Source organism: Salminus brasiliensis, chromosome 7 (assembly GCF_030463535.1).
Source record: "Salminus brasiliensis chromosome 7, fSalBra1.hap2, whole genome shotgun sequence".
Lineage (NCBI taxonomy): Eukaryota > Metazoa > Chordata > Actinopteri > Characiformes > Bryconidae > Salminus > Salminus brasiliensis.
In genome coordinates, this window is record NC_132884.1 from 27,270,231 (window position 1) to 27,293,771 (window position 23,541).

General features: G+C 39.9%; 1 protein-coding gene across 3 annotated transcripts in view; it reads left to right on the forward strand.

Moving 5' to 3' along the window:
* The window catches only part of negr1 (neuronal growth regulator 1), a 163,825-nt gene that overhangs the window by 124,271 nt on the left and 16,013 nt on the right, over positions 1 to 23,541 (forward strand). For 2 of the 3 annotated variants that reach the window (XM_072684373.1, XM_072684375.1), the window contains one exon: positions 4,224 to 4,265. The exons of the other annotated variant lie outside the window; for it this stretch is intronic. In XM_072684373.1, the coding sequence (XP_072540474.1) occupies positions 4,224 to 4,265 (42 nt within the window). The remainder of the gene's footprint in view (positions 1 to 4,223; positions 4,266 to 23,541) is intronic. 3 annotated transcript variants of the gene reach the window in all.

Sequence of the window (23,541 nt, forward strand, 5' to 3'; positions counted from 1 at the left end):
ATATCAGCCTGCATGGCATTTATCTACAGTCATAAACACCATACATTTACCTGCACAGGAAATAGCCTATGATTGTGCTTGGTAAACCACCTGGTAACGCTAAGATGGATGCAAGGAAACATGAGCCTGACTGCAGTAACGGGAATATCTTATTCTGAAAATATTACTTGAGATAAAAGCTAGGTTTTGCTCCAGATTTTGCCTCGATGGGCTCTGAGTGGCTCGTGGTCTAATACGCTACCACTATGCGCTACCGCCGCTATACACCGCTTTGCCATCAGCAGCCAGAGAAGTCTGGGAAAGCACAATTGGCTGTTTTCTCTCCAGGTGGGTAGACGGTGCTCTCTCCCTCATCTCTCTTAATACACACTTGTGATACAATAGGCTGTATATGTTTTATTTTGACTACCAGTCACTTTACAAAGCTTTAGTAGATCACCATGTGTACAGTGGAATGCACCCATCAGCTATAACATTAGTACCACCTGCCTCATATTGAGTAGGTTCCCCTTTTGCTGCCACAAGACCTCTGAGGGCATCCTGGGTTTTTTGGCAGCGTTGGCAACGTTAGCAGCAGATCCTGTAAGTCGTAAGGTGGGGCCTCCATGGATCGCATCATTCAGCCTTAGGTACCCAGGACCCTGTTGCCACTTCACCAGCTGTCCTTTGTTGGAACCCTTTTGGTAGACACTGACCACTGCATACCGGGAACACCCCACAAGACCTGCCTGATATCATCTAGCCGTCACAATTGGGCCCCTTGTCAAAGTGGCTCAGATCCTTGTGCTTGCCCATTTTCCTGCTTTTATCACCTTCAAGAGCTGACTGTTCACTTGCTGCCTAATATAGCCACCCTTTGACAGATGCCACTGCAGACATGAAGATAATCAGTGTTTTTCACTTCACCTGTCAGTGGTGAGGTGTTCTAGTATACAATTTATAATGTCCCATGCACTGCAATATGGCTTGAGCAGATCAGATTCCCGAATAGAGAGAGATGGAGAGAAAGAGACTAAGCATTCACAAAAAAAAAATAGTTTTTTAAGGTTAAGTTCCCCAGCATTACAGAACTGAGTAAAGCATGTATAAATAGAATGGCTCAATAAAGTGGCTTGTATTACAAGGAGTAAGCAAGCAATGTACTGCAGGTTGTCCTGGACCGGTGTCCCCACTGTGCAGTAGATGGATGGGGGAAAAAATTGTTCCCGCTCTCAAATGGGTTCTTATGATGACTCAGGGAAGTTGAACATGTAGGCAGTCTCTGGAACTTTCCACAGTGTTCTTCGCCTTCCTGTACGACGTCTAATTTAGACTCCAGCATCGTTTTGTTCGTCCACATTCCGTTTGGTTTCCGGCGCGTGGGGAACAGCTCCCCAGTTGCACCCTTATGTGCTTAACATGTACAGTACTTTTCAGGCAAGTGGTTCAGGCCCGTGTTACGTAACACCACACACAGTTTCTTTTTCTCCTCAGCCCTCCAGGCTATTCCTCACAGCTGCAATTTGAAAGTAAATCCTGTGATCACTATTTATGAAAGGGGCTTACTGGAGAAAATCTTCTGTTGCAATGATTGCTGAACTTAGACGGAGGATCTTCAAACAGAAGCACGGCCGTTCAGAAAAAAGTACATTTATGTCTGCTCGCACATACTGCCTTCGCCATCTTTTGAGTCCAGCAGTGAAGCCTGGAGCTTCCTGGAGTGATGAGTTGATGATGACAGTTGGAAAGATTGTATGAATTTTGTTATGACTGCTGGGAATAAAAGCAGTAAGTTGGTAGCTACCCACCGGTAGTAAAGAAAATGAGCCCTGAATAGTTAAAAATAGACTCTTACAGGAAAGAGAAATTGTGAACGAATGTATTTAAACCTGAAATGAGATTTCAGAAGAGCTTATGATTGTTCACATGCTTCTATACTCGGTAGGTTTGCGCAGAGGAGGAAATAGCCTTTTCTAGATGGAGACACATGAAATTTAATCAGTGCCAAAATTGATTATAGAGAGCAAGCGATCAAAATCCAGATTGATATTTAAGCTCTGGCTTCAGCATGTCCCAAAAGTGGGGCCGGGTCAGTTGAGTGAGTGTGATATCTATTAATAAAATGAAGGAGGGGCGAGGGGGCTGTATTACATAGTCATGATTAAATGGTTGTCTACTTGGTGCAAATTTAATTCTGTGTGGTAACTGAGCTGAGCTCCATTCCAGACTCTGGATTGAGCGATGGTCAGAAGCTTCTGATTTAGAGTATCAGAGATCAGCAATCGTAATGTGATTTAAAAATGGACTCAATCAAACCCCCCTCTGAATATATATTAAAAAAAAACTTATCAAAACCATTTTGAACGTGGAGCTGGGACGGAGTTTAATAGATCACAGCAGGGGTGCATCTGGTTGGAGGTTTTGGGGGGGAAAGGACTGCTCGATAGCCAGAATGACCAAAGGAGAGGAGAGCACGACCACTGGTGGCAAGTTTCAGAAGCAGAATTCAACTCAGAATCTTTTCGCTGGCCAAGCAGGTTTTCTTGAAATAATTTCTGACACATTCGATTAATGAATAATTATATTTGTATTACAGAAGCAAGCTGCACTCTGTACTCTGCTGTAGCCTGTGCAGCAAATGAAAGTGTAAATTTTGTTTCCGGCACGGTTCGCTGTTTAGGAACAGTTTAGCTGAAGGTGACATGAGTACCAATGTTACAGCTTACCCCACAGGTGGGGTTAATTGCAACAGATGGAGGGGCTAGCTTTAACATGCACTAAAACGTCTAGTAAATCTATGTAAAAACAGTTAAATCACTGCAGTCCTGTCTGTTTAATGTTTTACAACATTGCTTAAGTACAAAAAATAATATTGGAACGTAACTGGTAAATAATCATGGTTAGTATGATGTGATTACCAGTTAGTGAAATAAACAAAAATATGTATTTTTGACTACAACATAGGTCAGCAAATATCAACATGTTCAAATCCATATAGATTGTACTTTCATTGCATCTGTAGTAGAGATGGACCAATAAGTGTTTTTAAGGTAGATATGAAACAGATACCCATAGCGTTCAAAGGCAGGGCGGGATGCTACATTAACATATTCATGGTAAAGCGACATCTTGTAGGGTGTCCTTCAGTGTCTCTCAAGATGAAAGGTACTTTTTGGAGTTAACCACATTTAAAAGACTGTTAAAGTCCAAGACCAGCTGGGAGAGTCCATGAATTCCCCATGCAGAACTGCACTGTGGAGCTCAGTGTCGGTAGAGGTGTTTTGGCTAGCTTTTGTCTGTTGAGTGATGGACCTTAGAGATGAGCATCCAGTCAGTGCTGTTAACAGTCTTTAAAAGACTGCTTCCCCCAGAAATATGTGAATTTGAGTCTGATAGCGATTTCAAAACTGCCTTCAAAATATGGATCACCTGATCTAACCAGCTCTCAGAATCTGCTAGAAATATCGTCTGATATTGCTGTGTGTTATGTGTGATATGTATTTGGGCTAAAAGTCGTCCGATATATACCAATAGATAGCTGATTGATCCTTCCACCTCTAATCTGTAGTACAGTTTTGATGAATCTGTGAATAAACCCATGGAAATAATTAAAAACAGTTTACATAAAAAAAAGGATGGGGATTCCTTCTGTTATTTCCATTGGGAGACACTGTGCTAAAACTAACCCCACTGTGTGGAGGCTGTGCTTTAGCATGATCGTATGCTTCAATATTACAGCTACCAAGATGGAGTTGAAATGGAGCTGAAGATGAAGAAGAAGTGAAAAAAAGACTTTCATGTCACTTTGTTGGGGTTAATCTTGAGAGAAATCTTTCAACATTCACAGGATGTTGCTGTGAGAATATAAGAAGATGACCGAAGCTACATTCTGCTTGGACCTGCGTTTCATTTTACTCCATGCTCGGACTGCATTCGCATGTATGAGAAATCTGTCTTGGTAACTTGCTGCTTCTATAAATGAGCCTTGTCAAATACAGGCATTCCAGTACACTGATATAGAAAATGAACACAAAACACAGTCATTCTCTGCTTCAGTGCAGATTCATATCCCATACCTCCAGTCCATGCATGTTGTTTGTGTTTTTCCCTTTTTTTTTTCTTTTTTTTCTTTTTATTTGGCTTTGGTTTCATCGTTCTTTTTCCGTTGTCTATGATGATCTTTTTTTTATTAACAATATATGAATGTCCTCTTTTTTCCTTCTCTCCTTTTTTTCCTCCTGTAGTGATTATTGAACCCACCACAACTAGTGCTGTCTCAAGTCCAGGTCAGTATGTGTCACCGCGCTGTACGCAACTCAGTAAGGGGTTCCTCCTCCAACGCTACACTAACCAAAAAAATAATACCAATAACCTCTTCCTCATCGCAAATCTCTCCCTATTTTCCTTTTTCTTTTCGATTGGCTGGGATGCCTGCTGGCGTACAGCTTTCTGTGTGTCCTTTATGATCACTTTCATTTCCTCATTCGTTTTATTTGTTTGTTTGTTTGGGTTTTTGGGATTTTTTTTTTTTTGGCGTCGGTTTCTTATGACTTGTGGCCATTTGCACAGTCGAGCACTGACCCCTCCTCTGGCGAGCGCTGTGGCCTAATGGTTACTGTCTTGTGTAGCGCTGGGGCCGAGTGGCTGACCGCTTCTCTCTCTCTCTCTCTTTTTCTCTGTCTCTTGGCTTCCTCCATCCTCTGCTTTAGTGCAGTCTGCATGAAGGGCAGGATATTGATAATACGCCTCTTCTACCTCTCTCTCACTCGCTCTCTCTCTTTTTTATTTGTTGTCTGCGCAGCCATTTTCTTTCCAACTAAGCAGCAGAGACTGACTTGCACCGCCTCCAAACTCTCTCTCTCTCTCTCTCTCTCTCTCTCACTCACTCCGTTCTTTATGGCGTTGCTGTGTTTTCAGTGTTGTGCTCCTTTGAAAAAATCACAGCTCATTGTAATCTTATTTTTGGGATGGGGTGGGGTGGGATGGGATGGGATGGGATGGGATGGGGTGGGGTTTTTGGTTTGTGTGGGTGTGTGTTTGGATGGGGATGGGGGGATATTCTCTGAAAGCTTGCTCCAAAAAAAAAAAAAAAAAAAATGTAATCTCTCAAATGGGTTACATTACTTCCCTGTAATGCTTCCTCTTCAGCGCATTCAGCATCAGCATCAGCATCAGCACATGCACCAGAACGGCGTGCACGCAAAAACAAACCCTGCTGTGTGTGCGTGTGTAAGTGGTGCCAGGATCATGCTGCATGTTTATGTGTGTGTGTGTGTGTGTGTGTGTGTGTGTGTGTGTGTGTGTGTGTGTGTTGGGCGACCGCTGCGAGGTTATCATTCCGACGCCGCAGATCCGTAGACATTTTCATGCTCCATTTTACAGATATGCTACTAGGCATTAGCAGGTACTCTCCGCCACTTCTTTATCTGTTTGTTTGAAATGGATATAATTAGCCATGGGATTCTGTCCCTGCTAGCAGGAATCAGTCCCTCTGCCAACACGCAGCCCCTTAACTTTGATTTGACGTAAGGCTTGCAGAACAAATGACAATTTCATGGTCCAGTGCAGCGGTGGCAGTATCAATCGGCGAGATAAACTGGCTCGACGTCCTACTGTTCTTGTTTTGTTCCAAGTTCCAAATTGTATTTATAGTTAATTTTGCACTGTCTTAGACGAGTGGCTTGGCAGAGGTGGGGATGGAGGGGGGTGGTGGTTTTACATTTCTGGCAACAGGTAGCACAAGTATGTAAATCAATTACAAGCTGGTTGATTATCTTCTGACATCATTCTACTACAGGCCAGGAGGATTTATGGGTGTTGAAGGGCAAGCAGTACAGGGGGAATGGGTCCGTATTTGCTAGCAGTGGATATTATATATAAAAAGTACCTGTTCGAGATACAGCACAGATACTGACCACTCCCTAAACAGTTCAGGTAGTGGTCAGATATGACCTTAACCTTTGTGTAGTCTTAATATGCTGTATACTCCCCTTGTCCTAAGGGTCCAGTATGACAATCTGTGCACCCTGGTGGAAGCATGAACGAAGGTGATGTTTCACTTTCTCTGGTGTTGGGGTCACAAAACATTTAATTTCAAGCTGAAAAAAATGATGATTTAGGAGGTTTCCTCTGCTGTTAAACATAGTGGCGGGTCATGTTTACCCTTAAGGGTCAAAAATCACCTACTTTGACAGGAAGAGGCCTGACAGAACAGACAATCACAGCCCACTGGTTTGTCGTGGCATGTAGAGTAGATTTTAAAATGCCCTGTTTTGTCACAGTGTCCAGTGCAGGCAACTGTATGCCACTGCTCCAGTACTGCAAAACAAAGCTTTATTTCCTGTCAAAATGTGTACATGGATATGTGGATAGCCAGTCAGAATGCACCTGACAAAATCTCTACACTTGTAGCCAGCCAAACACCTGATAGATAGAAAAATAACTCTCTACAGGGACTAGACGAGCTGTGTGTTTGTATGTGTATATGTGTTAATGTGAGTGTGTAGCTGAATGCATTCATTAGAAGGGGTGTCCACAAACATTTAGCCATATAGTATATATTAAATTTCCAGTGTACAACATGGATATGCTACCCTAACCCTGGCCCGTACTTAATATATATATATATATAGTGTGTGTGTGTGTGTGTGTGTGTGTGTGTGTGTGTGTGTGTGTGTGTGTGTGTGTGTGAAGTGCCTACTTTGCCACTATGTGAAAATAGATTCATCTAAGAGAGTCCAAAGAGTCCCTGTAGACACGAACTGCCAATAGAATAGGACTCTTTGGACTCTCTTAGATCAATCTATTTTCACATAGTGGCAAAGTAGGCACTTCACACACACACACACACTATATATATGTATATATATATATATGTTGTGTGTGTGTGTGTGTGTGTGTGAAGTGCCTACTTTGCCACTATGTGAAAATAGATTCATCTAAGAGAGTCCAAAGAGTCCTATTCTATTGGCAGTTTGTCTCTACAGGGACTACGCAAACTGTGTGTACATTTGCACATCCGTGTCAGCAATGGGTACAACTTAAAGTAGCTGAATGCATTCATTAGAAGGGGTGTCCATAAACATTTGGACATATAGTGTATATAAATGGGCCGGGTTGGCCCAGCTAACGCTCAGGTGTGAAGGACTGCAAGCAGAAATCGAGGCTTCATGAACTCTTGAGCTGTGAACAGATACCTGTCAGCCGTATATAGCTATTAGCTATTTCTGAATCAGTGATCGATAGGCGAAATGGTTGGGCTTTCTCTGCATGCCGCTGAAAAACTACACCGAAAGAAATTGGTTTAATAACTGTGAAAATCAATCCGCGAGCCTCACACACTCCACACCCCCAAAAAAAAACAGAGGCATCCACGCCGCTCCTCATGCCGAGTGGGATGACAGATAAATTCACATTCTCCAGGATTCCTCAAACACCTGACCTGCCGGTCTCGTTATATAAAACCCTTCTAATAAAGACCAGAGACACCTGTAGCGCACAATTTAGAGCGACTTAACCAGTGCAGGTGTGAAGGACGCGTACCATAGGGCTTTCTTTGTGTTGTTTATATAATAGTCTACAGTGGTGTAGTTGAAGAAAACAGCTGCTGTCTTACTGCAGTTGGTATTGGTGGTATGTTCTGCTCTGTCCAAGTGAACAAATAACTCTGCACTGGCATAAATTCTAGAGTGATCAGCGCTTTGTGAGTAATTATGACTGTTTAATTATAGAGAGCACATCAGCTCTTTTTCTTCTTATTTCAGAGCCCTTAATTTAATTATTTACTGATTAGATCTACATCTGCTTCAGATCATCAGGATGCCACATCCGCCTACACATCTTCTTTTTTTTCTCTTTTGAAGTTGTTTACATATTCATTAGGTGGCATTACTGTATGATTACTTGTGCGCTGATTTGATATTTGAGGATATATCTTTTTTATACAAATACATTTTCCTACTTTGTTGCAATAAGGATTTATTCAGAACATGCTTGCTTGTGTTTGACTTAGTCAGAAATGAAGAAATGAAAAAGATAGACATCCTGAAATCATACTATTATTACTACCACTGATATGACTGCTACCTTTGCTATTACTATTATCAATTCTATCACTGTTATTACAACTGCTACAACCATTAATGCTACTGTTACTATTAGTTATTTACTATTAGTAACAGCATTACTAATAATAATTATAATATTATAATTATATTATATAATTAATTATATTATGATCATTACTATTATTATTAATATTTACTATTACTTATTACTATTACTAACACTATTATTACTAGGGGTGTAACGGAATGCAGTCACACAGTGAATACATGGTAGGTGCTATTAAGTAAAAACGGTCATTTCACATGTGTGTGTGCCACCCCGAAACCTTAAGCTGTAAGTCGTTGCATGGTAATGTGGGAACTGTAGTGGTCTATGAGTATTGCTATGGTAACTGTAGTCATGTCCATACTAGTACTACTACTATTGCTTCTACTTTTAGCAGTACTACAAGTAGTGCTGGAGTACTGCACTTACAGTATTAAATATTGAAAATATTAGAAATGTGAAGCATTTCTCTCTCTCTCTGTATATATATATATATATATATATATATATATAAAACATTCATTTGTCTTTCTTTGTTGCAATAAGGGTTACTTCATTCCAGAACATGCTCGCTTGTGTTAGACGTAGTCAAAAGTGAATGGAGCTGATAAATAAACGTCCTGAAATCATCTTGTTTTGCATATGGGCTTTGTGAGAACAGCTGGATGGCATTTTGTCCACATCCAATTGTGTCCTTTTCATCCTATTCTTCATACTTCCAAATGAGCTTAGTTACAGGGCTTAATCACGTTTAAGTGCAACGCTTTGGCTTTGATATTCCATCCAACTGTGTCTTATTCACCATCTCTATGAGCTATTAGCTGGATGTCATTAACTTGACATTGAGTTTTCCTCAGAGACACAAGCCACTTATGTTGTCTCGACTACCAAAGCAGATGATTACATGGATGCCAGTGCATTAGCTTGCAAAATACAGTTCTTTTTCCCCGTTTTTGGAAAACATAATGAAAGAAAGCCTTGTATTTCCGAGTTCAAACCGGCCTGGCAAACGGGATGGAGTGGTGTTCCTCGTGGGCCTCATAACAGCACGTAAAAAAACTCTAGCAGTCGATTCCAAACATATGGCGGAGCATATGCCAAGCATGCGTGGTGCATGAATACTGATTATTATTGCAAATTCTGGGGCCTTTTAGACCAAACCAGAGTGTCGTCGCAAAAAAGAGCTATTGCCCATGGACATGTGCTTGTTTGGAATGGAAATGCGATCATAATTATGTTGTTTACCTGCGATGCCCTCTACAAGAGGACAGGTAGTATATAATAGTTTGTTTAATCTGCTTTTTACCCTTGACTTTGATGGCTCTCGTGGCATGGGTTGGAGGCTAGGCACTCTATGGTTATCAGCTCCGCCATTAACATACTGATGCACGAATAACTCACAATTCATGGAGTAAAGTAGGTACAAGACCACAAGATCAGCTGAAAACAGTAACTGAAAACACACTCTGTGGAATTGCAATATCTATTGCGTATTTTTCATCTTTGAACAGTCAACACTGAAAGCACAGTGGAAACGATGTGCTATTACTATTTGTGTTGCCTTCTGAACACCCCTGCCCCGCGTTCGTGGCCCTCCTAAGCTCTTAACATGTGGAGAAACCACTGATCTTTTAAATCTCAGCGTTTTTCTCTGTGCACAGCTGAAACCTTTGTCCCTTTCAAAGCTGCCCGATATAGGAAAAATATCACTTTGTTATTCGTTTGTCATTCCTGCCGTGCACTCAGTGACTCCAGGTAGGCTCTGGACCCACCTCAACTCTGACCAGGAAAACTGATGAAGAGATGAATGACTGATTACATTTTTCTGGTTATTTTTGCTTAGTGAACTATTAAAATCATAATGGTGAACCCTTGGTTTGACTCTTGAGTTCATCCTACGCTATTATGACCAAAAGCATTTGTATGAAAAATCATTGAGTAGCATAATTTAGACTTGAATTAAAAAATTAAATATAAAGATGCTATTATATTCAAAATATTCAACCACTACTATTACTGCTACTATTACTGGCACTACTATTACTGCTACTATTACTGGCACTACTATTACTTCTACTTCTTACTACTTCTGCTATTACCTCTGCTACTACTACTACTACTACTGCTGTTACAGTGGCCACCACTTCCACCTTTACTATTACTGCTGCTGCTGCTATTACCCCTACTACTACTATTATCACCAGTAGTTCTACTACTTCTACTACTACTACTACGGCTGTTACAATGGCCACCACTTCCACTTTTACTATTACTGCTGCTGCTATTACCTCTACTACCATGATTATCACCACTAATTCCACTACTACTACTACTACTGCTGTTACAATGGCCACCACTTCCACTTTTACTATTACTGCTGCTGCTGCTATTACCTCTACTACTACTATTATCACCAGTAGTTCTACTACTTTTACTACTACTACCGCCACTACTACTTTTACTACTAATACTATTACTACTGTAATTACTTAAACGATTATTACTATTGTTACTACTGCTTCAAGTACTTGCTTGTACTACCAGTATTACTGCTGCTACTACTATTACTACTAATACTACTACTATTACTCCTACTATTGTCATTGCCAGTTTTACTGCTACTGTTACTACTGTTACTATTGCTATAAGTACTAATATTACTGCTTTGGCTGTTACTATTTCTACTAATACTATTATTACTGCTAATATTGCTGCTATTACTATTTCTACTAATACTATTATTACTGCTAATATTGCTGCTATTACTACTATTACTATTTCTACTAATACTGTTATTACTGCTAATATTTCTGTTATTACTATTATTATATTTCTACAAATACTATTATTAATGCTAATATTTCTGTTATTACTACTATTACTATTTCTACTAATACTGTTATTACTGCTAATATTTCTGTTATTACTATTATTAGATTTCTACAAATACTATTATTAATGCTAATATTTCTGTTATTACTACTATTACTATTTCTGCTAATACTATTATTACTGCTAATATTTTTGTTATTACTATTATTATATTATATATTACTGTTTCTACTAGTACTACAGTTACTGATGGTATTACTGCTGTCACTATCACTGTTGGGCCAAGTACTATTACTGCTAGTACTACCAGTATTACTGCTAGTATTACTACTGCTGTTACTACTATTGCTATCGCTACTGCTGCTACTACAGTACTACTAGTGTTGCTGAAGCACTGCAGTTACAGTATCCAGCATTACTGCATTACATTTTCCCTACAATGGAAAGTGAAAAGCCTCCACACATACAAATCGTCTGACAGGTAGCCCAGCCAATTTCTCACACAGCTTTTTCTCGCTAGCAAAATGAACACCATTTGTAACCTGTGCCATGAAACCATGACAGTGATGACTAATTAATCATTTCAGATTTTTTAAATGTGTTTAATGACTGCTTTAAGCTGTTTAAAGCTTCAGATCTATGACAATTTAACATCTCTAACATGCACCTTTCGCATGTCTTTATTAGTGCATGATTTATTTATTTATTTATTTATTTTTTAATAACCTGAGCTCCATGGCCTTCTATGAACCTCCTCAAAATTTTCTATGTCTCAGAGTGGGCCACATGGGGCATGGTGGCCTATCGGACCATAATCCTGTTTAGCAATTCTCTCAGGTGCGCTTATCAGATTTATCACATATCAGGGAGAGAAGGATCAAGAGAGGAGATCCCCCTGTTCAGACTAGCCGACCTTCATTCTGCTGCACGCTGGAAGAGAAAAAAAAAGCCTCTGCTCGTGGATGATAAGCAGATGGTACGCCGTATATCATACTTGACCTCTAGATTCCAAACAGGTATGGGGTAGAGCTCCAGTGCTTACATTCATCCTGGTCAACCGGAGGCTGCTGTGGGCTTTTGTTGAAGACATCCACAATCTAAATGATCCTGTGTTTACATGAGCCCCGGAATAGCTCAAAAATCAATAGTGCTCCCTGCTCTGCATACTGATTTGTTTGCTATAGATTCCAAGTTTTGAAGCACGCTACGGTTCCAGGGGGTTGTGCATTACGGAACAGTTAACTTTCCTTCAGCACGTTCCTCCATGATGTATGCATCAAAGCGCTTGCATATTGCTCATGGGCCACTACATCAACTCCCTCATCTCATCATGTTAAATTTCACATCTTTCAGTGAAAATCGTGTATGTAAATGCGTCTCTTAACCCAAGATTAGATGAACGGGATGAGGGTGGCTTTATAAAACCATAAGCGGTAATGTCTCTGTTTCTCTGATTTATTTGTCATTGTTTACTACATCATAACGGCCCACCCGCCTTGTAGCCCGCACTGTCAGCCCCATTAATTCAGCCCCAAACAATGCCTCTTCCTAAAACTTCCCAAAGATTTCCGATGCTTCCAGCGCTGCCATTTTTATACCTGTTACAAATACGCAAACAGAGCTCGCATGCATTTTTCATGGGCTCAAAAGCACACCTCAAATCCTCTGACCTCTGCCTGGGCTGCAGATTAATCTTTAGCCTTGGGCTCTTGGCATTCTCTGAGATGTCATGTACAGCTACAAATGGGCAATAGCAAAGGATCATTCAGACCCAGTCCATTCTCCCAGTGCTCTCTCTATCTCTCTCTCTCTCTCTCCCCTCCTTTCTCTCGCTCTTCTCCCCTCTCCTACGCTCTATTATCAGTTGCCTCTCCTACATGCACTCTCGCTCTGATTATCTCTCCCACTCTGGGGCTTCTTCTCTGGGCTGTCCATTAAACACCATCCACAGCTTTCCCTCTCCCTCCCACACCAGCACACTCCTCAGCACAGAGCAGCCCACTGAGACAGCGGGCACTGGAGGGCTAGGGCATGCATCGCAGTCATCGCTGCTTTGTTTGGGAGTGGAGGATTTCAGGATGTGTCTCTGCTTTAACAGAAATGAAGAAGTCTTGGTGCTGCACTTTGGGCTGGATGTAATTATGGATTTTCTTAAAGCAACACTTCTACACAGACTCCGCTGGTTCCTTTGAATGACTGGTTTGAATAGAAAACATTTCATACACAGCTATACAGAGGGAATGTAACATACCCCTAACAAAAATCCAGCTTTACAGATCGAACATTACAACAATGGGCCAAAACATTAAGACCACTCATTGATGAAGTAAATAACCTGAATTATATCAAAACAATGGTGCATGTCAGGTTCTGGAATATACAGTACTGTGACTACTCTTTGTATGAATGCTATTTGTATTATTCTAATATTAGTGTTTTACTGAGCAAATAAACACGTACTGTCCAGATAAGGATCATTACAGTAGTCAGTTCTGTGAATCTTGTGAAGAGCTGAGTGACTAGCGCCAGATCGTAATGGCCAGACGACTGGGACAGAGCCTCTCCGAAACAACATGGCTTGTGGGTGGCTCCCAAGGTTTATTGATGTGCAAGGGCAATGAACACTGTCCTGTCTGGGCCGGACAGATGTAAGGGCTACTGTGGTGCAGAAATGTTTAATGCTGTAATGGAAGGAATGTGTCACAACACATAGTGCATCACTGTGCAGCAGCAGACCAGTCAAGAGTGACCATGCTGACTATTCCTTGTCTATGTGAGCTAGACTTTGAAGCAGTGGAAGAGGTTTGTCTAAGTCCTGCTTCTATCACAGTGTATGTGTGCAGCATTTGTGGGATGTGCTGGAACATCAAGTTAGATCTGCGGTGGCTTCGCTTCACAACTTACAAGTGCTAATGTCTCACTGTCAGATACCACAGGGCACCCTCTGAGTTCTTGTAAAGTAGGGCTGGGATTTGGCAAGAACCTGGCGATACAATATGTATCAGAATACAGGTTAAATTTTTTGTCAATGTATATAACACACCATCATATGCATAACATTTTTAAGCAATGACTGCATTTTGCATTTGTGATCTATTCATTCTAAACATGTGGCGTTTTTGAAAATCAATACATTGCAAAATATTATGCTTTAATATATATATATATATATATATATATATATATATATATATATATATATATATATTGTATATACAGTGTAAAAAACACACTCCATGTGAAATTGGCTTAAATGCGATGCTGGTGTTTACTGCATTTACCAGATTTAATGAGGTATACACTAACGCGCTGAAAGTGCTCATTGAGGGAACGTCCACACCTACATTATTTAGTCTGGACATTTGGACTTTTTAGTCTGGTCCAAACAAACAGTAGGTGTGAAAGGTGCCTCAGACCACAGTCCGGACCAAGAGAGGTAGTCTCAGCCCTTCTACAAACCAATTAATTTCAAGAATAGGTATATGCGGCTTACCTAGGTGATGGGGGGGGGCAGATATCATGCAAAATTCACTAAATTACAATGTGGAAAAAAAAACTAACCAGATCAAATGCGCACAATGTCACAAAAACATGAACCCTGATTCGGACCTTCAGGTGGAATATATACTTAGTCCAATACTGATGCAATCGTGTGTGTGAGTAGTAGTGTGCTGTTGTGCACTGTAATTTTGCACACTTTCCGAAAAGCATACAGACATGCACACCAATAGACAGAACCACAAGTGTGAAATTTGGGACCATTTTTGCAAAATTGCTACATTGAAAATACATTGTGCATCTCTAACCCTTACAGCGTGTACTTAGACAGCCAATTGCCAGTGTAGATTTAGGAACTAGCAGGTTCTTTGGCTCACTGACAGTGATTTGGTGTGGTGTAACAGATAACACCACTACCTGCCAGTGAGCTCCCACACCATGTGGGAGACTGGGGTTTGATTCCCGGTCTGGGTGACTATGCTGCACTACACCAATAAGAGTCCTTGGGCAAGACTCCTAACACTACATTGTCCCACCTCTGTAAAATGAGTAACCCTGGAAGTCACTCTGGATAAGAGCGTCAGCTAAATGCCATAAATGTAAATGGTAAGATTAATAAGACTGTTAAAATATAAATATTTGGAAATTGAATAAAAAAGTGATTTTTGTGTTTTGATACTCTGTGGTTTTAAAGCCATTTATTCTGCACCTGAAATGGGTTTGATTTGTACCCAGCTCTAGCTGCACCTGCATCATAAGTACCGGTGTACCAGGTGGTCCAAATATTGTCCTTTCTCCCCCATGTAACCTGCCATAGCTTGATGTTAAGAGAGCCGAGCGTTAGCTCTTGCAGACGGCTGCCGCGAAGTTGCGTGAATCGCTCTTTGTTTTGACAGGATCTTGTCTCTTCCTTCTCTTATCTGCTAATTCCCTCCTCCCTCCTCTCATCTCAGCTCTTGATCTCGGCAACACTTTTATCTCGTCAGTCCCATTTCAAATCCCATCTCCAACATTACCTCTCTCACTCTCTGTCTATATAAATATACATAATTATTTATATTACTTGACTACATGATCAAAGCCACTGGTCTCGGCCCTGCGCTCTTGCGTGGCGGCCTTTTTTTTTTTTCCCCACACATGGCAATACAGTACGGGAATGCAAATGTGCCGAATGATAGCCAGCAAATTTAAAATGCAAATGAGATTGTCTTTAAATGGTTTCTGAAAAGAGGGAATATCATTAGTAAGTTGGTTTGCAGTGCTGTTTCATATGGATGAGTTAAAAGAGGAAATGATGTACTAGCTCGATCTGGAGAAGCAAACTAATGGCTGGGAGGACAGTTCCCATCTTTCGTGGAGCAACGATGTGGAATTTATCATTTCCAGCCTACTTCGCTCGGACATAGGTGAAAGGAGGAAGATAACATATTGTGTGGTTGATGTGACCCGACAGTGGACACTGAGAGTGCTGTAATAATGCTTTATATGGTACTTAATGGGATCTGCAGATTCATGAATACTACTGTCATGCTGGCCAAGTAACAGCAGCTGCCGAGCCACCCTAATGTTTTTCTTCTTCCTTTTCCAAGAATCACTTATCGGAGCCTTTTAGCTGGGGAAGTAAGTCCGCCTTGTACTTATTGATAGGGGCTTCAATCGTGGATCTATTAATTGACGTTTTAATTGGGATGATTTTGTTGAGGAGAGTGACGGGCTTCTCCTCTGAGCCTTTTGAATGAAGCCTCTTCTCGTGTTCATAAGGTTCTCTTAGACAACTGGCAGCTAAGAGATTAGAGTTAGATTCAGACTTTGGGGTTGTCATGCCAACAAGGTCCTTGTTGTCTCTGTGTGTCCCTAATGGCCTCCCAACCTCAGGGCTTTTACTTACAAGAGAATCTTTTATCTACCAATTTACATGTTTAGAGGATTGGATTCGGAGCGCTTCAGAACGAGGAGCTGTTAACGCTATATATTATGCTTATTATTTTTTTGTTCCTGGCTGTCCTCAAAAAGCACACACTGAATCAAAGTTCAAGACTTAGCTTTGTTCGTACCACTTTTTTATACAACTAATTAATCTAGTGAATATAATCCAGAACCTTCTTTCCTTTTCTTACTGCTTCACAACCAGCACAATGCAAATAGAGGCATTATACTCTAGTCTGCTGCCTACTGATATGTAAACTGTGTCCGTACACCTTTTACTTGTCAAATGGGGGGTATTTTAAAAAAGGCCTGCAAATTGTTTCACCTCACACTTAATAAAATAGTTTGTTGTGCTCTACCTTTAGGTTTTGTCGACTTCATGTCATTAGCCTGAACTGTGGAGTGGAATAAACTCACTAGCAATAGAGCATGGCTTGGCTATTTCTTATTCCAGCACCCAATTACCCCTTACACCCATGGAGGAAAGCTGTGCTCTCCTCTGGACATGTCCTAGCCTCCATCACTCATCTGTTGCCTTCACTCTCTCTCGCAGTCACTCACTGTCTCGCGGCTCAAATCCCATTCGTTCACTCGAGCCTGTAATAGGCCGTATTACGGCATCTGTTAATATTATACAATCAGGCTTGGTTTTTTGCCATGATAGCTGTTTTGCTGTTTATACTGTCAAATAAAACCTTTAGAATTTTTAAAAACGTGGTTACTAAAGGTCATGACATTCACAAATGTCACTGTTTTTCGGGGCCAGTGGATCACCCGTGTCTATTTAGCACGTTCTTAAAGGGGAATTTCACCAATTTTTGCAAATCTCTGCATAACTCAGTGGTTGAGATGTAAGCAGTCAGTCATTGAGAGTGGTTTGCTGTGAAAGGCTTCATTGTAGAGAAACTCTGAGAAAGACTCGGATTGCTTTGCAGTGGTGGTGATAGGAACCAGAGGATGTGACGTCTACAGCACAAACGTAGCCATTGTATTTATAGCCCAAACCACAAGTTTCCTCTGAGTTTTGTTCAGTATGTAATGTTGATAATTGTAAAATAGTCATCAAATCCGACAACCATGCACATAATTCCCTCTGTTTAGAAATACACTTTAGACCAGGGTAGTATGTGGTATCACAGAGTGGTCAAGTTTACATCCCTTCCATGCTTTCTCATTCTAGCTTGCTTCAAAACTGAAAAACGATCAAATACAGGGTTCAGTTTACTTACTCAGTATTTTTAATCATAATTTTTAATCAATTATTATATATAAGTGTTAAACCGTCAGTCTGACAACAACTGCAAATGTTAAACTGCTCTCAATCAGGACAGAGAAGCAGGTTAGCATTAGTTCATTAGTTCAGTGAGCAGGATAACTATCTGCTCACCACAGAACAAATTCAAGCCTGGCTGACAGAAAGCACACTTAAAAAGCGCTTAGACCAGAATGAGCGACTGCTGTTTTAAAAGGACAGAAAGCTGAATTTCTAAAAAAAAAAAAAAAAAAGAAAGAAAGAAAAATGATATGGTGTTGGACCAGTTGTGCTTAACTAGCTTGGCTATAGCTCCACCGCGTATCAGACAGCTCAGTGCAGCTGCTATTCTAACTACTGCTCTACCAACTCAAGTGTTGACAATAAAAACTTGTGTGTGTTCAAACTCATAGCCTGCGAGCCAGGCATATATAAGTTAGCAAGCAGGCTGAGCACCATAGCTGAGGTTTAAATTACACACGTGTAGAGGATATAGCCTCATAACTGAGAGCACAAAGTCAGTTACTGATCTCAGTGACTGTAAATTAACAGCCGATGTGGAACGTGGTCTGGACACTCGTAACAAATAACAAAATAACATTACTAAGTAAACTATGTGGAGCTTCATTCTTACATGCTTGTTGGATGTGTTTCTGTATTTTGCTATGACTGAATTCAGGCATGTTTAGTAGACTGGTTTATCCAGGTTTGCTTGCTCTCCCTTTTAATGGTTTTAGCACCAATCAGCTCCACCACCATATTGCTCTCTATAAAACACATTGGTGAATAGGCTCATTTGTCTGTGTGCTAGGTAGACACAGAACAGAATTTTGACACATCATACATATGGTAATTTTGAAATGCCATGCTCATTTTTAAATCCTGAGATATACCATTATCGTTATAAACCGCCAAACTTATTTAACTCCTCTCTCTACCTTATGGAACTGCTTTGTGTGAGGTAGCTTTTAGAGGCACAAAATGCTTCGGACGTTTGGGTTTTATCAGCTATTCTCATTTAAACCCTCAGAATAACTTGTTTTACATGCTAACCATTTAACTATACAGACATTTGAACAACGAGGTTCGCTTTAAAGCTCCCAAAATTTCTCTCTGTTTCTCTCAATTTACCAGTTTATCTGCCTACAGATCTAAACGTCCCGACATACTCAGATTTTGGTGTACCTTCCTCTGATAATTTACAGATTCTCCTACGCGACCGTCGGATTTATCAATCTTTTCCTCCTGCCCCTCAGATACGCAGCCAGTCATTTCTCTTTTCTCTCTGTCTCTCTCTCTCCCTTCCTCTCTCCCTGGGATGGATAGAATCTCTAATCATCTCTTTAATCACACATCCCAGGTCTTACCTCCTCTAGTGCTGTAAATGTATTTTTGACTTCAAATTAAGAAGCATGCCCTGGGGGACCCTCCCAGAGGCCGAACATTTTTCGAACGTGCAAATGCCTCTGATGTTGGCTAGATGATGTATAGACCTTTGCAAAGCTACTCCGAGCTTTCATTTGCTCTCTGTGTGTGGGAAAGATTAAGGAGGTCAGCGCAGTGCCTTTGGCTTGGCATCTGAGGGCGTGTACCCCAAGGCCGAACCTGCTCTAAACTCCTAAACACACATTTTAGAGTCCCATTAGAATGAACACAATAAAACAATCAATCCAGTTTAATAAGTCCCATCTTACATCCCGTATGCACTAAGGATGCCAATTTGTATGCGGAGAACTGGCAGGCACTTTTGTCTGAGCTGCTTTGAGAAAAGAGGATTACTGTGTTTGCTTTGCTCTCATTTTTATAATGTTGTACTGTCGCAGAACCTTTTGAGCGTCACTGCGTTACCTCAGTGCCCTACGTTCATGCGGCTTCCCCCAGAGTGAAATGCAGGAATATTAAAACCTTGACTTCTGTCAGTGTGTGCTTGCAGTCCTGGCAAGGCATTTCTATCCCCCCACTCCCACCCCCCATCCACACACACACCTTTCCTTACAGAGATATATTTACTCCCTGGGTTCTTTATTTCTATCGCTTGTACATGTCTTCCATGAGATTAGTTTTTGATAGTCTGTCCTTTGCTTTGTTTGTTGACATTTGGGTGATTGATGTGGGTTTATTCTGCAGATGAATAGCAGGTCTCCGAGAGAACTGAGATGAAAGTGTCATTTTCGTGACTCTGGCTAAAACAGGAGGAAAGCTGTTCAGTTAAGAGTTTTTCTGTTTCAAGGAGAGGCCAAATGCATTCTAGGACCTGGGTGAAACTCCAGTCCGCTGAAACAAGAGCAGTGACATTTAGGCTGATTGTTAATCTACTCTATGTTTGTCTTTAATCTACATACCAATATGACTATTAAGGTTTTGCCGGTGTTTAAAGGGTCCATAGAATGGAAAAATGTATTTATCTTGAAATAGTTGAGAGTTTGGTATATAAGGGATGTACTATGAACTAATAAGAGTTTGATATATAAGGGATGTACTATAAACTAATAATAGTTTGGTATATAAGGGATGTACTATGAACTAATAAGAGTTTGGTATATAAGGGATGTACTGTGAACTAATAAGAGTTTGGTATATAAGGGATGTAGTGTGAACTAAAGGGAGTTTGGTATATAAGGGATGTACTATAAACTAATAAGAGTTTGGTGTATAAGGGATGTACTGTGAACTAATAAGAGTTTGGTATTTAAGGGATGTACTATGAACTAATAAGAGTTTGGTATTTAAGGGATGTACTATGAACTAATAAGTGTTTGTATATGAGGGATGTACTGTGAACTAATAAGAGTTTGGTATATAAGGGATGTACTATGAACTAATACGAGTTTGTATATGAGGGATGTACTGTGAACTAATACGAGTTTGTATATGAGGGATGTACTGTGAACTAATAAGAGTTTGTATATGAGGGATGTACTATAAACTAATAAGAGTTTGGTATATAAGGGATGTATTATGAACTAATGGGAGTTTGGTATATAAGGGATGTACTTTGAACTAATAAGAGTTTGTATATGAGGGATGTACTGTGAACTAATAAGAGTTTGGTATATGAGGGATGTACTATAAACTAATAAAGAGTTTGGTATATAAGGGATGTATTATGAACTAATGGGAGTTTGGTATATAAGGGATGTACTGTGAACTAATAAGAGTTTGGTATATAAGGGATGTATTATGAACTAATAAGAGTTTGGTATATAAGGGATGTACTGTAAATTTCAAACACAGTTGTCTCCTTATTCAAATGCAAATCCTGTGTAAACAAACAATGGTGACAAACCAAGCCAAAACCAAACCCCAAAAACTGTTACATCGTTGACTCATTATATTAACGGCTCCAAAATGTACATACATCAGCTCACATTCTTGCCCTAGGCCAAGATGGTGGTGCTGTAACACACAGTAGCTACACCTGAGAATATGGTGCTTTAGTTACCCTTGTGGTCAGTTGTCTGAGACCTTTTTTCCCCATATCTGAGCATGCATATCATCACAGGCCTCTGCTAGATATTGGAAAAATATTGGAACATACGTGACCTCGGGTTGCTACCTGACTGCGGCCTTGCCTAATGCCACTAGCTAAGGAAGGGATGTTGAAAATGGCAGTTATTGTTATAATGCTGGAAACAAAACATGTTGACATGACATGTTGATTATGAGTTATTGAGTTATTGTGGTAAATTGCTGTAAACCTGCCAATCAGAGCACAGCTCATCAAATTATTCTAAAACCCACCATTAAAGGAAAATCAGCTTGTTTCATTTAATAACCAAATCATAGGTTTATTACCTCATAAACCTCATACTTTCTTAGCCCAACTGAAGTCACATACTTTGTGTATACATCAGAAAACAAAAAAAATGCATTCTTTGGCACCTTTATGAATATTGTAAATAGCAGTTGTTTATTTTGTATTAATTAGAGGGTGATGTGTGTGTCTTCGTGCTTTAGTAGTTGATGGTCATAGCAAAATAGGTATAGTTTTGTTTTTAATTAGCTCCATTTACAGCTCACATATGTCTAATGTTCAGTCTAATGTGTTACAGAGGCCCCGTATGTACATAGCGTTCATTATTTAGGGATCAATAAGAAACTCTGTGCAAATATAGCTACCAGTTCATGCTGATTTATTCGGTTAAGCATCCAAGGAAACCACTGGTAGCACAGAAACATGCAATAAGTTTATTAATAGAAAATACATAGTAATCTTGTGTAAATGTGTCAGTGCTCTCACAGGCTTAATGATCTCATTATATCAAAATTTGCATATACGCCACCAAACTACTTCTAAATGAAGAGGTACAAGTGGTTAATGTTAGAAATTAGGATGAAGCAGTCTGTTTTTTTTTTTTTTGCTAATGTCAAAGCATCCTCATTTGTACCATTCACCCACATTTCATTTGACTTCATATTTTGGTGTTTCATGTTTTGTTTGTTCTTGTGTTTCTGTATTTGAAGTTGTTTGCGCTAGCAGCTTGTAAGGACGTAGACTAAGTGATGCATCAGAGGGAAGATTTATTGTGTTTTGACATGTTAATTAGTTGCCATGTGATGTACCTAGATGCTGGAAATGCTAGTGAGGACTGCACTAATGAGGATGATCGAACCCTAATAAGCAGAGAGAAGTTGTTCTGAGTGCTGAGTGTTTGTTGATCTCTGGTTTTCTGTTCTTTCGGTCTAGAATACATTTGATATATTGAATAAATTGAGCATGAATATGAAATGAATTAAATCCACAAGGGTATTGGCAATTTCCAGTAAACATTAGACTGCTCTGGAAAAAAAAACATAAGAAATGTAATTCCATTTCATTTTATGATTAACATGGTTGTACATGACCAGAAAATGAGACGGAATTATCTTGGAGTCCTAAAAAAAAATAAAAAATCATCCTAATCATCCTAGGCAGTCACAGCCAAACAGTGCATACAGCTAAGCTGTACTCTTGACGATCGTCCGCTGTAGTCTTTGTGTTAATGTTGGTTTTATGTTCAGGGAGGAGTGAAGTAGTGTTGGAATAGGGCTTTCAACCTACACATAGCACGAACCGAGCAGCTTGAGTGTGACATTTTAGAGAGAAATTTTAGATCAAATTTTGATCAAAAGGTTTTAGCCTTGCTGATTTCAATGCTGTCTTAATCCACAGTTGAAACTGGACTTTCAGTAAAATAAGGAACCCTGTTTCGGGAAACGCTTGTGAACGTTTCATCTCCTGTTTTTGTTGGAATGCAGTTTGGCAGTTCAGTGCAGCTGTGGACTTCTAGGTCCTCGCCATGTCTGCAATGCTGCTTACAGGGAGTAAATAACAGCAGGTTCATACCGTTTCTTGATGTTGCAGATTGTAGCATTGGTCTGAAAGGTATTAGGCATTAACCAGGTACGTGAAATTATTTGGTATCATAATGGTGTGTTTCAAGACAGTTTAGCCAAATTACACTGAAGTACAGTTTGTAGCTTTAGTATAAGGTACAGACTCGTAAGTGGCGTGTAATTATTTTGGGTGAAGTTAAGTGAGTTTCCAAGACAGTTTATCTAAATTACATTAAAAAAAACAATAGGTTCTGATCTTCATGCTGAAAAAGTACATAGAAAAATAATAATTAGATAAAAATGTAGGTAAAATATTGTAAGAAACTATAGTAATAATTGTTGCTTTCTTTTGTAGCTCAGCTTTAGTTTTGTTTCTTGGTAATAGACAGATACACTACTGTAAATACTATAAGAAGACTTTTTTACTGCATGTCTACCCCATAGCACTACATGCTAAGTAGATTTGATATCTGACATTGCAGTGAAACTTACTGTGAATAAGTTTGTGCTTACCACCTTGTTACTGCAAATAATTATCCAATTATAAGCTGTTTTATTGTGTCCTTTATCAGCTTCATTGCTAGAACCTGTCAGGTGTTTTAATGTAATTTAGTTTCACGATCTGC